This window comes from Erpetoichthys calabaricus, chromosome 2, assembly GCF_900747795.2.
Source record: "Erpetoichthys calabaricus chromosome 2, fErpCal1.3, whole genome shotgun sequence".
Taxonomy (NCBI): Eukaryota; Metazoa; Chordata; class Cladistia; order Polypteriformes; family Polypteridae; genus Erpetoichthys; species Erpetoichthys calabaricus.
Window position 1 is genome coordinate 6,474,660 of NC_041395.2, and position 16,334 is coordinate 6,490,993.

The following is a 16,334-nucleotide window of genomic DNA, read 5'->3' on the forward strand; positions in this document are numbered from 1 at the left end:
CCCCTTGGTATTCATGTCAATCTGAGGTCTCAGTGGGCAGGGGGGGCTTGATCGTCTGTGAACAATTCTGGCAGACATAACTCACTGTTTTTGGATAAATATAAATATAAAATATATGCAATAAAATATATTGCATTTGTCATTCCAACAGATGGTGCATCACAAACATTAACACTTCTTTTGCAGCATACAACAGACATATACAGTGGTGTGAAAAACTATTTGCCCCCTTCCTGATTTCTTATTCTTTTGCATGTTTGTCACACAAAATGTTTCTGATCATCAAACACATTTAACCATTAGTCAAATATAACACAAGTAAACACAAAATGCAGTTTTTAAATGATGGTGTTTATTATTTAGGGAGAAAAAAAATTCAAACCTACATGGCCCTGTGTGAAAAAGTAATTGCCCCCTTGTTAAAAAATAACCTAACTGTGGTGTATCACACCTGAGTTCAATTTCCGTAGCCACCCCCAGGCCTGATTACTGCCACACCTGTTTCAATCAAGAAATCACTTAAATAGGAGCTGCCTGACACAGAGAAGTAGACCAAAAGCACCTCAAAAGCTAAACATCACGCCAAGATCCAAAGAAATTCAGGAACAAATGAGAACAGAAGTAATTGAGATCTATCAGTCTGGTAAAGGTTATAAAGCCATTTCTAAAGCTTTGGGACCCCAGCGAACCACAGTGAGAGCCATTATCCACAAATGGCAAAAACATGGAACAGTGGTGAACCTTCCCAGGAGTGGCCGGCTGACCAAAATTACCCCAAGAGCGCAGAGACGACTCATCCGAGAGGTCACAAAAGACCCCAAGACAACGTCTAAAGAACTGCAGGCCTCACTTGCCTCAATTAAGGTCAGTGTTCACGACTCCACCATAAGAAAGAGACTGGGCAAAAACGGCCTGCATGGCAGATTTCCAAGACGCAAACCACTGTTAAGCAAAAAGAACATTAGGGCTCGTCTCAATTTTGCTAAGAAACATCTCAATGATTGCCAAGACTTTTGGGAAAATACCTTGTGGACTGATGAGACAAAAGTTGAACTTTTTGGAAGGCAAATGTCCCGTTACATCTGGCGTAAAAGGAACACAGCATTTCAGAAAAAGAACATCATACCAACAGTAAAATATGGTGGTGGTAGTGTGATGGTCTGGGGTTGTTTTGCTGCTTCAGGACCTGGAAGGCTTGCTGTGATAGATGGAACCATGAATTCTACTGTCTACCAAAAAATCCTGAAGGAGAATGTCCGGCCATCTGTTCGTCAACTCAAGCTGAAGCGATCTTGGGTGCTGCAACAGGACAATGACCCAAAACACACCAGCAAATCCACCTCTGAATGGCTGAAGAAAAACAAAATGAAGACTTTGGAGTGGCCTAGTCAAAGTCCTGACCTGAATCCAATTGAGATGCTATGGCATGACCTTAAAAAGGCGGTTCATGCTAGAAAACCCTCAAATAAAGCTGAATTACAACAATTTTGCAAAGATGAGTGGGCCAAAATTCCTCCAGAGCGCTGTAACAGACTCATTGCAAGTTATCGCAAACGCTTGATTGCAGTTATTGCTGCTAAGGGTGGCCCAACCAGTTATTAGGTTCAGGGGGCAATTACTTTTTCACACAGGGCCATGTAGGTTTGGATTTTTTTTTCTCCCTAAATAATAAAAACCACCATTTACAAACTGCATTTTGTGTTTACCTGTGTTATATTTGACTAATGGTTAAATGTGTTTGATGATCAGAAACATTTTGTGTGACAAACATGCAAAAGAATAAGAAATCAGGAAGGGGGCAAATAGTTTTTCACACCACTGTACATTGCATTTGTCCTTCTAATAAGTGTTGCATCACAAACATTTGTAATAACAAAAATGAATTGCATTTTTCATTCCAACAGATGGCACAGCACAGATATTAATGCTTCTTTTACAGCATATAACAAGGACATGTGCAATTAATTTGTCATTCCAAAAAAAATTACATCACAAAAATTTATAGTATCAAAATGCATTGCATTTGTCATTCCAACAAATGGTGCATCATAATTATTAACACTTCTTTTACCATATATAATAGAGATAAGTGCATCACATTTGTCATTCTAACAAATGACACATCACAGACATTTGTAGTAGCAAAATACATTGCATTTGTCATTCCAACAGATGGTGCATCACCAATACCAATACTTCTTTCACAGCATATAAAAGAGACATGTGCATTGCATTTGTCATTCCAGCAAATGTCACATCACAAAAATTTATAGTATCAAAACGCATTGCATTTGTCATTCCAACAAATGGCACATCACAAATATTAACTCTTCGTTTACAGCATACAACCAAGACATGTGTGTTACATTTTTCATTCCAACAGATGGTGCATCACAGATATTAACCCTTCTTTAACAGCATATAACAGAGACGTGTGTAATTAATTTGGCATTCCAAAAAATATCAAATCACAAACATTTATAGTATCAAAATGCATTGCATTTTTCATTCCAACAAATGGCGCATCACAAACATTTGTAAATTCACTGCATTTGTCATTCCAACAGATGGTGCATTAACATTTCTTTTGCAGCATATAACAGACACATGCATTGCATTTGTCATTCTAATAAGTGTTGCATCACAAACATTTGTAGTAACAAAATGAATTGCATTTTTCATTCCAACAGATGGCACAGCACAGATATTAGCGCTTCTTTTACAGCATATAACGGATATGTGCAATTAATTTGTCATTCCAAAAATATCACATCACAAACATTTATAGTATCAAAACGCATTGCATTTGTCATTCCAACAAATAGTGCATCACAAATATTAACACTTCATTTACAGCATACAATAGAGACCTGTGTGTTACATTTTTCATTCCAACAGATGGCGCATCACAGATATTAACACTTCTTTTACAGCATATAACAGAGACACATGCAATTAATTTGTCATTCCAAAAATATCACATCACAAACATTTATAGTATCAAAAAGCATTGCATTTGTCATTCCAACAAATGGTGCATCCTAATTATTAACACTTTTTACCATATATAATAGAGATAAGTGCATCACATTTGTCATTCCAACAAATGGCGCATCACAAATATTAACACTTTATTTGCAGCATACAAAAGAGACCTGTGTGTTACATTTTTCATTTCAACAGATGGTGCATCACAGATATTAACACTTCTTTTACAGCGTATAACAGAGACGTGTAATTAATTTGGCATTCCAAAAAATATCAAATCACAAACATTTATAGTATCAAAATGCATTGCATTTGTCATTCCAACAACTGGCGCATCACAAACATTTGTAAATTCACTACATTTATCATTCCAGCAGATGGCACATCACAAATATTAACACTTCATTTACAGCATACAACAGAGACATGTGCGTTACATTTTTCATTCCAACAGGTGGTGCATCCAAACATTTGTAGTAATGCATTTCCAACAAATGTTTGTGATGCACCACCTGTTGGAATGACAAATGCAATGCATTTGATTTTTGCATGCATTACAAAACACATTCCAATAGATGTTGCGCTGCAATTGCTAATGCTGTGGTCTGCGTCGATTGCTCAGATTTGCACACATCCTAGTCGGGTATCACAGCTCGTCCGATAACGATGCTCTTATCGTTTGTGTGTGCAGGTCGACTGATCTTTGACAACCTGAAGAAATCCATCGCTTACACTCTGACGAGTAACATCCCGGAGATCACGCCCTTCCTGCTCTTCATTATTGCCAACATCCCGCTGCCTCTCGGGACCGTCACCATCCTGTGTATTGACTTGGGGACGGATATGGTGAGTGTGCGTCACTTCAGCGCTTGCTTGTGTGACTTTAGGGACTCTTGGGTGATCGTTAGGAAAACCGAAGCCATGCACCCAAAGTCATAACTTCACGCTTTTGTTAACTTTTACATCTTTTTAAAAATTCGTATCATTTTGTAGGATCACCTACCATAAAGATTTTAACCTTCAGCAGTCCCACCCTTCACACCCAAGAATGCTTGGAATTGTCCCACTGGGGGTCAGACACGGGCGCTCGCCCTCCCAGATCACTTGACAAATACAAGATCTAAATGGCTGACCTCCTGTAGCCCACCTGGCTGCTGTGAAGTCTGTCTCCAAGTGAAGCCTAAGTAGCTCCCATGCTGGACACTGGTGGAAATCCCACCCCAACACCTTTCTCCTTAATGGGCTGCTGTGTCTCATCCCCAGCTCGGGGTCAAACTGCAGCCCTTGGGCTCACAGTCCTGCTGTAGACTGGACACAAACGAATAGATCCAAATTAGGAGGGGAAGATGACAGTGGAGCAGGAAATGAAGCTGCCAAGAAATAGTTGAGAAACACGAAAAACGTCAAAAGCAGAAAGTACAAATACTCCTTCAAACTAAAAATCGAGAGACGAAACGAATAATCAAAAAATGAAAGCAAAACATCTTGGGTACCATTGGGGCGAGTTGAAGCAGCTTGAGGACTTTTTGTGAAGATAACTTATGGACGGTGTGACCAGTTTGGGTGCAAAGACGATTGTTTCATTCGCAAAGACCCCACACAGGCTTCTCCCCTCTAACTCCTTCCTCTTCCTCGCTCGTCTCCTCTCTCAGTTCTGACTCCCCATGTGAATGATGGTGGAGCCGGGAGTAGTTCTGGCGTCTGGTGTCAGCTCCGAAATGTAAGGACCGCTTCTTCCCGTCGCTCCCCCTGGTGGCCCTCATGGGACCCAGCAAGGGCAGTCTCACTGGACTGCAACTCCCAGCATGCCCTGTGGCCATACAGACAGACACACTGGCCCAGGAATGATGCAATCCAACATGCTGGGGAATCATGCACACTTGAGGCCAGGTAAGAGGGTGGGGGCTCATCCAGAGCTGGGACGCCGGACTGTCCCAGCCGCTCCTCACAAGGGAAAGATCCAAATAAACGAAAAAAAATACCAGACAGTCAAGGGACTTGGCAAGGTGTAAGTCGAGAACGAGGTGAAGGTCTGTGCCCATATTTATCGAGCATTACAGTCGATGTCACTCCAGGAGAAGAATTTGTCCCACCTTAGTGTAGGACATGGCAAGCAGTTATGAAGCGTCCTACTCAGGGTGTCCCGGCTAAGAGTAAAAATGAATGACATCACGATTTTACCAGACCCCTTGCTGTAGTGTGCTGGGTGCAACAACACGCTGTATCAGTGCATGCTCCAAACTCCTCTTCCTCCTCCTCTTCCTCACTGTAAATTGCCACTCATGATGACGTTTAGTATTTTTCTGATACGAATGCTAAGGCGGCACCACAAAGATAATAGTAATTATAATAATGATATTCATAAAGTGTCAACAGTTACGTGCACCACTGACCAGCGGGGGGCGCCACTGAGCCCCCAACCCCTTTAACACACCAACAAGTAACGATTTCTTTTAACTGACCTCTGTACACAAATACAATGCCACTCTCTCCACCTCTCTTTCCTTTCCCCCCTCCAGACGAGTGTTGCCCACTGCCACCCGACCCGGACTCTTTCGGAGGAGATCGATTGGCTCCTTTCATGCCAGGCCTGGGAGCACATCTACTGTAATGACACTACCGGCCGGAGGTACTTCAGGGGCAGGTGGAGGTTCCCTGAAATAGGAATGATTTGTCCCTGCAGCACCCCCTGGTGGCACTGATGCAGGGCTGTGCCACTGGACTACAACTCCCAGCCTGCCCCGCGGGCGTCCAAGTGGGCACCACAGTCCAGTAGGACTGTCAGTTTTTGTGTCAGGGGAGCAAATGGCCCTTGTAATTAGTCTCCCCTTATCTTTCCAATAAAACTGGCCTGCTGGGTGGGCAAGGGACCTCGAATCATCCTGGCCGGAATGCCACGTGTCCATTATACCAACCTTATTACACCTTACTACTTTGAGTAACACTGGAATGAACACTGAAGTGGAAAGACCGAGACACACACACTGAACGAGAGTGAAGGCCGACAACAGGTACGTTTATTTAACAATGGACGCTCCAGAGATTAGTCCTGCTGTCTGCATGATGCTTGCTGGGATAGGCACCAGCTCCCATGTGACCTGGCGGGATTGGAAATCGGTGGATGGATGGGTGGTCCACAGCCGTACTTCCAGACGTATCCCCTTCCTGCAGTTATACCAACAGACAGCACCCCGTGAAGTCACCGCTTTACTGAAGCCCACCACGGCTACTCTTACATCATTTCTGAAGTGGCGTTGACTCTTCCAGTGTCCCCAATTGTCTTCCGCTGGGCTATCGCCATCTCCATCTCCGTGATTCCCTCTTATCTTCTGTCAGGCTCTGTTTATCAACCCCCATGAAGTCTCTGCCTAACTTCTAGGACCTTCCTAATACCGTAATGGGAATGTTCCAGGGTTTGTGGACAGCAGAGCTCAGTGTACCTTTGTGACATTTCACTGTCAATCACCTATGAAGCCCCGCCCACCTGTAAGGCCGACTACTTGAGTGCAGTTGGCACCCGTGACCACCTGTGTGTTGATGGCGTGATGTCGTCAAGTGCTAATCCACACTTGGGGGCAGCGGTCTTTGTGTGTGTGTTGATTGGCTCGAGTGCAGTTCGCTTTACCATGGGGGCGTGGTCAAACGTATAAATCGGCGAATCAGCGAAAATCTGAGAAATGCTTGGCTCTGACATCCACAAATCAAAAGCCGCATCTTACGTGTAACGTCACACTTTTGTTTCGGCTGACAGCGCATGGCGTCATGTACCAGATATGTGACGCGTGTTGCTCTGTGTTTGTCAAATCGGCGTTTCCTAAACATTCAGCCTCTCTCGGGATGTGCCTGCTGCCCCTCTGCCCGAATGCCATCTCATGGTATGCATCTCCTAGAGAGTTACGACAGTCACTTAAATCGGAGTCGTTTCTTAACTTGCGAAAACTGAGAAATCGTTTTCACACCAAGTCCTGAGAGTAGGACCGAAACTGCGTCTCTCTCTGAGATTTCCATTGTAGCAGTAGGGGGCGCTAGAGCTCCCTTGAACCCTCAGGTACCACTCCAGACACCGGGTAAAATTATAATTATTATTTATTTTATAATAACTGTGCACAAAGCAGCCTCCACTCCACACTACACATACAAGTACACTACAATATTCAATATTCAATTATCACCAATCCTCCACTCCCAGACACTTCGCCACCCTAACCTCCCAGTCCTTTTATATTCCCTGACCCGGAAGTGTTTCCCATCCCACAGTCCATGTGATTTCTTATCACTTCCGGGTCAGATAAAAAGTCCTTCTCTTCAACCTGGAAGCACGTCGTTCCCTCTGGTCATATGATCATGATGTGCTTCCAGGTTATAGGGCACATATAAGTCCTTGAGCCTCCCTGCAGCGTCCTCTGGTGGGCCCCACAGTGTCCAGCAGGGTTGGGAATAAAGACTCCATTGTCCATAATTCCCTGCTGGCACTTCCATGCTACAGGGAGGGCTCCATCTAGTGGCCTGGGGGTGCTGGCCGGGATAAACAGCCGGCCATCTCCCACACCAGTTAGGACTGGTTTTCCACTCCGAGATGTTTGAGAAGTAACCTCGTTTTCTTTCGATCCACCGAGGGACGCTGAACCTGCTTATCGACGCCATCTTTATATCCTAAAGTCCTCTGATTTCTGTGATCTTCGCAATTGCAATCACGTGTTGGTGACCCGAAACAGCACCGTTCAAAATGGCGGCGTGGTCAAAATAAAACATTCTAAAATTTATAAAGATAATAGAATATTAGTTAGAAAAAGGAGGGAAGGGAAACCCCACGGACGCCACACCTACCCTACCCCTAAATGAATCATTAAGCGACGGTAAGTTTAGAACGCGTCCAGAAACCCGGCCAATCAGAGTTGCTGCACCGCCATCTTTCACGGTAATCACTCAGCGACAGCAGCAGCCAACACAGCTACAAGCGCGAACATTGAGAATAAAACGGGATGGTTTGTGATGAAATTTAAAATGAGAGCGGGGGCAACAACGACGTCACTGTCATGAAAATCAAATCAATCGACCGTAACGTAAAAATACAATAATGAAGAGTAATGCGCCAAATGAATTAGAATCGAGAAAATGAATGTGGCGAAATCACAAAAAAACGTTACGTGAGCTAAAGTGTTTATGATGGGGACGGCAGAGGAAATCAGTCAAGGGCAGACTTCACGCAGACGTTAGAAACGTTTTCTGTGAAATCAGCTGCCAAGCAGGTGCTTGGGGGACCTCCGAATCTCAACGTGATATTTTGCAGACGTTACGAGTCCGGCTACATCATCCAATATTTTTGTTATGTTCTCAAATCGTTGAGTTAAAGATCTTTTCCAACCTTCACAGCCCCCTGTGTGAGCCGACTACACTACCCCTACTGCTAACTGCTCCTCTACGCCACTTTTATTGATCAAAGTCATCCCACCGCTGACACCAACGTAACTCGGAGCAGCTTCACCCTTACACATCTGTGGCCGCTTGACTCTGATCTGGGATCGAACCCAAGTCCTTGTACTCCTGTCCCAAAAGTCAGCCTTCAGTAAACCCAGATGGCAAAGGTCACTCTAATAGATGGAGTCAGCATAACAAGGGCCTACGTGTCAACCACTGCTGCGATTTAATTGCCAGCACATTAACTGATTGATCTGTTTGAACCCAAGGTGCCTGCCATTTCACTTGCCTATGAAGCGGCCGAGAGTGACATCATGAAACGACAGCCCCGCAATCCCAAAACGGACAAACTGGTGAACGAGCGCCTCATCAGCATGGCATATGGTCAAATCGGTAAGTGACACAAACGCGAAGGCTCCAAACAGAACACCTGGGGTTGTCTACTCGGGAATCTTACTAGAGCTGGTGACCCAGGGGCCACAACATGTGACGATGGGCAGGAGCAGACAGTGAATTGAGGGCCAGTGTGGGTCGAAATGACATCCTGATGACAAAGGAGCACTCAAAGGTAGTCGGGGAAAACAAGAATAGAGAGAGAAGTCGCTCAAAAGTGACCGGCCAGGTAAAGAGAACAACACGCGGGAAGACCACCAGGAGACCTACAACAGGGTGGAGAAGAGCAAAGTGAAACGTGTCAGGACCTGATGGAGGTTTAGTGCTGGATTTGAAGGTTGTAGCCTTGTAACTCCTGCTCTTCTTCACTTTTATTGGTGAAGGTCATCCCACCGCTGACACCAACACAACCCTGAGATGATTCCCCCTGCATACACCGTAGCCTTAGTGGCCCTTGCTGGTTGATGTGGTTGTCACCGTGTCATGTTATTGGTGCCTTCTTGTCTTTTGTTAATTCTTTGGAGATGAGCATTAAGTTAGGGAAGGTGAAATTTCAGAGAAAAACGTGGAAGGCGAAGGTTTAGAACTGAGATTCTCAGATATTAGGGTCACAACTTCAGAGCAGATAGTACGACTAAGAGCTTAGCTCAGTTAGGATCGATGAGATCTGTTGGAGACGTCCGGTCAGGCTGAGCGAGGGACACATGAGCCATCGTCTTCAATTGAGGGGAAAAGCTCAAGAAGAGCCAAGAAGGGGCAGAGGTCTGATGAGCAGGCAGCCACATGGTCTGCCATCAAATCCTTAAAGTCAGAGGGAAGAGAAAGGCTTTCATATGGTGGTCATTGGCTTGGAGAAGACTTACGATGGGGTGCCATGTCGAGAGGGAGAAAGGAGGGCCAGATAAGCGTGTGTGAGGGAGTGAAGGAGCAGTTGGGTTGGGGTAACAGATGAGATCAACCAAAGGATGCTGAACCTGCTCACCGACGCCATATTTATATCATGAACTTCTCCGATTTCAAGGAGAGGAGTTTCAGTTATAGGAGGTCTGTACCAGAGGGGTCTTCTTGAAGTCCTTACCTCTATAATCAGGTTATGGGGGTGCTGGATCATGGGATAGATGGCCAATGCCCCTCGTGATGATGACCTGGTGTTATGTGGCACCGGAAAGGAGGAAGATGGAAGAATGGAGAAGAAGGGCTGATGATAAATAGGAGAAGGATGGAGATCTGAAGGTTAATGAGGATCAGGATTCCGACGTTCGCCTGCAGGGAGTTGAAATGTTGAGGATCAGTCGAGATGGAGAATTAGATGCAGAGATTGTGTGAGCAAAGAATCAAGGCAAGGGTTCAAGGTGTTAGACCAACAACGGCGTGAAGCTGAGACCTGGGCGGTAAAGGGAAGAAGTCGGATGGATCAGAAATGTGGGGATGGATGTGTGGAGCTACAAAATGGTGCCAATGAAGGCGGTTTGGGCATCTGATTAGGACCGACCCCCATAAGCCCACTGTGAAAGAGTTTCAGACATGTCCACATGGGGGGAGACCTCAGGACAGACCCTGGACATGCTGGAGAGAGTGGTGGGCAGGAGAGCACCTCGGTATTCACCTGATGGAGCTGGAGGGGGTGGTGGGAAGGGAAGGGACCCCCCCCCCTCAGGGTCCCACGGTACAAGTGATACAACATGGATGGAGCGACTCCATCTTTTTGTGTGGACTTTGCTGTTTGTTATTTTTTTTCCTTGTGGGCAAATTCTGATTCCAACAGTGAGCTTCACTCCAGAGCTGGAGTAACGACGACACCAATCCATGCCTTCTTTCTCTTTGTTTGATCCATCCATCCATTCATTTATTTTCTGCAGCTTATCGTGGTCCAGGTTAGATCTTCGTTTGATCCTACACATGAATTCAAACTTAAAATCTCCGAGATCCTTCTAGTGGTGTGTTGGATCCAAAGTTCACATCACTGGATTTCTTGATCTCCACGGGATCTGCTTAACCCTGACTTTGTGTTTCTCCGTCCTTCTTTTTCAAGGAATGATCCAAGCCTTGGGTGGGTTCTTCACCTACTTTGTGATCCTGGCAGAGAACGGTTTTCTTCCCATGAAGCTGCTGGGTATCCGCCTGCAGTGGGACGATCGAAACAAGAACGACGTGGAGGACAGCTACGGCCAAGAGTGGGTGAGTGGTCAGAGCATGTAACGTGGCCTCAGTGCCAACTCGGCGTCCCTACAGGTAATGTGGCAAGTTGGAGTGGCTCACGTTCAAGTTTCTTGTCACATGTCAGTGGTGCAATGACATTCTTATGTTCATGTCACCCAGAGATTAGTGACATTAGCACCAACCCAAATACATAAAACGACATCGTGCACTCTGAACGCACCACAACACAATGAGCAGTTCTACTTGAAGAGAACGACGTCAGCCATCTTGTAACAATGGCGCGTGTCAAGGCCGAGGATACGTTAGACAGAAAGGCGGCATTTGAGCCACGTAGTCATGGGCAGGTGTGAAGGACCTGGACCGGGCATAGGACCCGGCTGTCTGCCACTGCACATATACTGTCATATGAAAAAGTTTGTGACGCCCTCTCAGCCTGTATAATAATCGACTCTCCTTTCAACAATAATGATAACAGTGGTCTGTCTTTCATTTCCTAGGAACATCTGAGTACTGCGGTGTTTTCTGAACAAAGATTTTTAGTGACGCAGTATTTAGTTGTATGAAATTAAATCAAATGTGAAAAACTGGCTGTGCACAAATGTGGGTCCCCTTGTCACTTTGCTGATTTGAATGCCTGTCACTGCTCAATGCTGATTGGTTGATGAGCTCGTTACGCCTTGAACTTCATAGACAGGTGTGTCCAATCATGAGATATAAAGGTATTTAAGGTGGTCAATTATAAGTTGGGCTTCCTTCCCTTTGACTCTCCTCTGAAGAGGGACAGCATGGGATCCTCAAAGCAACTCTCCAAAGATCTGAAAACAAAGATTGTTGAGTCTCCTGGTTTAGGGGAAGGCTACAAAAAGCCATCTCAGAGGTTTAAACTGCTAGTTTCTGTAACTGTAAGGAATGGAATCAGGAAATGGAAGGCCACAGGCACAGTTACTGTTAAACCAGCAGGTCTGGCAGGCCAAGAAAAATACAGGAGCGGCATATGAGCAGGATTGTGAGAATGGTGACAGACAACCCACAGATCACCTCAAAAGACCTGCAAGAACATCTTGCTGCAGATGGTGTATCTGTACATCGTTCTACAATTCAAACATCTGTATGGCAGGGTGATGAGAAAGAAGCCCTTTCTGCACTCACGCCACAAACAGAGTCACTTGTTGTCTAAATGAGCATTGGCGTACAAGACAGATTCATTTGGGAACAAAGTGCTTTGGACTGATGAGACACAAATGGAGTTATTTGGTCAGAACAAAAAGCACTTTGCATGGCGGAAGAAGAACACCACATTCCAAGACAAACACCTGCTACCTACTGTCACATTTGGTGGAGGTTCCATCATGCTGTGGGGCTGTGTGGCTACTTCAGGGACTGGGGCCCTTGTTAAAGTCGAGGGTCAGATGAATTCAACTCAATATCAACAAATTCTTCAGGATAATGTTCAAGCATCAGTCACAAAGTTGAAGTTACGCAGGGGTTGGATATTCCAACAAGACAATGACCCAAAACACAGTTGGAAATCTACAAAGGCATTCATGCAGAGGGAGAAGTACAATGTTCTGGAATGGCCGTCACAGTCCCCTGACTTGAATATCATCGAAAATCTATGGGATGATTTGAAGCAGGCTGTCCATCAAATTGAACTGAACTGGAGAGATTTTGTATGAAGAATGGTGAACAATACCTCCATCCAGAATCAGACACTCATCAAAGGCTATAGGAGGACAGCGTCTAGAGGACAAAAGGAGGCTCAACTAAGTATTGATGTCATATCTCTGTTGAGGTGCCCACATTTATGCACCTGTCTAATTTTGTGATGATGCATATTTCATATTTTCTGTTAATCCAATAAACTTAATGTCACTGCTGAAATACGACTGTCTCCATAAGGCATGTCAGATATTAAAAGGAAGTTCAGCCAATGAGAAACAAAAATCCAAAGAATTAAGAGGGGTCCCCAGACTTTTCATAGGACTGTACACACACACACACACACACACACACACAGTACCCTTCAGAGTGTTTCGGACAGACCCCCAGTTCTCTTTGATTTCCCTTCCTCTGCTCCACAGTTTAAAATAACAAATCAAACACTTCAGACGTCGTCATTAAAGTGTGATCTGCGGACTTTCATTTAAGGGGATTTGCTGACATTTTGGTCACATGACACTTTTTCTACACAGACCCCCCCATTTCACGGCACCATACTGTTTTTGTCACAATTGGTGTCCCAGGTGTTTGTGATTCCTCAGGTGGGTTTCATGGCTTCATAAGACCCCTCAGTTTGCTTCTACCCTTTGGGGTCTGCAGTTGTTGTTGTTCAACATGAGGACCAGAGTTGTGCCAATGAAAGTCATAGAAGCCACTATGAGGCTGAAAAACAAGAATCAATCCATCAGAGACATCAGGAAAACCTTATCAACTGTCTGGAATATCATGAAGAAGAAAGAACACACTGGTGGGCTCAGGAATCACAAAGGGACTGGTAGGTCAAGGAAGACCCCCACTGCTGAGGACAGAAGAATCCTCACTGTGGTCATGAAAAGTCCCAAACACCTGTCTGACAAACCAGAAACAGACTTCAGGGGGCCGATGTGTGTGTGTGTGTCAGAGACAACCATCAGCAGAAGACTGAAACACAGAGGAGGACACACTGCAAGATGGAGACCACAAAAACAGGATGACCAGATGACAGTTTGTGACAAAGGACCTCAAAGAGCCTGCAGAATTCTACGTCAATGTCTTGTGGACAAACGAGACAAAGATGAACGTCATCAGATTGATGGTGAGAGCAAAGTGTGGAGATGAGAAGGAACTGCCTGAGATCCAAAGCAGACCACCTCAACTGTTACACTTGGTGACACTGGGGTTGTTATGTCTTGGGTGCGTATGGCTGGCACAGGTCCTGGCACACTTGTTGTCAGTGATGATGGAACTGCTGACTGCAGTGGCACAAGGAATTCTGAGATGTGTAGAAACATCTCATCTGCTCAAGTTCCAGTAAAGGCCCCCAAACTCAGCGGACAGCACTTCATCCTACAAATTATTAGAAATATTTGGGATGCCCCATCTGTTGGATTGACAAATGCAATTTCATATGTCTCTGTTATATGCCATTTGGTATGGGATTCATAATAGTGATCTTAATGTTTGGGAATGCCCCATCTTTTGGAATGACAAATGCAAAGCACATATCTCTGTTATATGCAATTTGGTATGGGATTCATAAAAGACATGTTAATGTTTGTGTTGCACCATCTGTTGGAATGACAAATGCAATGCATATGTCTCAACCATATGCCATTTGGTATGGGATTCTTAAAAAGTAGTGTTAATGTTTGTGTTACACCATCTGTTGGAATGACAACATACATTATTAGAAATATTTGTGATGCCCCCAATCTGTTGGATTGACAAATGCAATTTCATATGTCTCTGTTATATGACATTTGGTATAGGATTCGTAATAGTGATCTTAATGTTTGTGATGTTCCATCTGTTGGATTGAGAGATGCAAAGCACATATCTCTGTTATATGCAATTTGGTATGTAATTCATAAAAGAAGAGTTAATGTTTGTGTTGCACCATCTGTTGGAATGACAACATACATTATTAGAAATATTTGTGATGCCCCCAATCTGTTGGATTGACAAATGCAATTTTATATGTCTCAACCATATGCCATTTGGTATGGGATTCTTAACAAGCAGTGTTAGTGTTTGTGTTGCACCATCTGTTGGAATGACAAATGCAATGCATATGTCTCAACCATATACCATTTGGTATGGGATTCTTAAAAAGTAGTGTTAATGTTTGTGTTGCACCATCTGTTGGAATGACAACATACATTATTAGAAATATTTGTGATGCCCCCAATCTGTTGGATTGACAAATGCAATTTCATATGTCTCAACCATATGCCATTTGGTATGGGATTCTTAAAAAGCAGTGTTAATGTTTGTGTTGCACCATCTGTTGGAATGACAAATGCAATTTCATATGTCTCTGTGATATGCCTTTGGTATTGGATTCATAATAGTGATCTTAATATTTGTGATGCCTGAGTTAGGGTGTTTCATATTCTAAGGCAAAAGATAAAATGTAAAATTTTTGCAGGCTTTGCTTACGCCATGAGTCTCAGTGATATATATGCCAAATTTCAAGAAGATTGGATAATATTTAGAGGTTGCACACTTTGATCAGTTTTGTAAAAGTAGGCAAAAAATACGATTTTTCAATGTTAATTACTTTTATTGGGAAAACTAGAAATCACAAATTTAAAATCTTAAAACTAGACACTAAGATTAATAGGTAGTATGCAAAACACGTGTTATATTAATCAACTTTGAACGATGCAATCCCTTCTTTTGTTCGCTTGGTGACGACTTTTCTCTGATGCTTGACTACGCTCAACAAGAGTTGTTTTTGTTGCTCGTCCCTGACCGATTTGTTAAACTTTTTTATCAGAGCAGTTCCTCTTTCTGTGGTATCATTGACCACCTTAAGAGCGTTCACATGGCTTCTTAGAAAATCACTGCAGTATTCGGTCACGTCGTGGATCCCAAACAATTCAAAGAACGTCTTTGTTTTATTAGTAAAGAAATGGCTCAGGTCTTTTCTACTTCTTTTTTCTACTACTTCTACAAAACTAGATTTTTACCCTCTAATCGTTTCATTTCCTTTTTCTTTGCAGGTTTGGTTTCTAAATTTTTAGTCATATTTTCCTTTTCAGCCTGAGTAATATGTTCGTCCAAAAAAGCCAATCGTACGTTTGTTTCTGACAGATACCAAAGGCGTCTCTTAGTAACTGTGAGAGCCCTTGTTTTGACGTCTGCATCTGGGTCAGTGCTCAGAAGCTGTAGCATATCCAAATCATTCTTTGGAGCCCATCGACTTACAATTGCCTCGTGCCAAAAGCGACCATATATGAAGCTGACAAAATGTGCAACCCATTTCATTCCTTTCAATTCTTGTTGAGGAATATTCAACTGTTTAGTGAAGAGGACCATTTTAAGTGCATATATTGCTTTTGCCATCCACCTTGCTTGATGAAGAGCCTCTGGGATCGTTTTTAGACCAACCTCCTAGGTACAGGAGTGAGAGTTGTAATAACTCTCTGTAGTCTTCTCTTGGATGACTTCCGTCTTTTAGGACATTTTGGATGTAGTTAACCATCTTTACTGGTTGTTCTTCTAGAAAACCTTGAGCGGGACTTTCTTCATCCAGCATTGTCGTATAGGACTTCTTATCCAGTGAAGCCCACAGACTTCCGACAAATCTGGATGTCAGGACCACTTGATGGTCTGCCACAACACTCCTTTCAATATTAGTTCATGGGTGTGATGATGGCAAGCCAACCACAACA

The 16,334-nt window shown here is 43.8% G+C and overlaps 1 protein-coding gene across 1 annotated transcript in view; it reads left to right on the top strand.

The window, feature by feature from the left end:
• Positions 1-16,334, top strand: part of atp1a2a (ATPase Na+/K+ transporting subunit alpha 2a) — a 119,686-nt gene that overhangs the window by 88,507 nt on the left and 14,845 nt on the right. Inside the window, exons 17-19 of the mRNA XM_051923604.1 lie at positions 3,680-3,834; positions 8,676-8,799; positions 10,832-10,977. Of these exons, the coding sequence (XP_051779564.1) occupies positions 3,680-3,834; positions 8,676-8,799; positions 10,832-10,977 (425 nt within the window). The remainder of the gene's footprint in view (positions 1-3,679; positions 3,835-8,675; positions 8,800-10,831; positions 10,978-16,334) is intronic.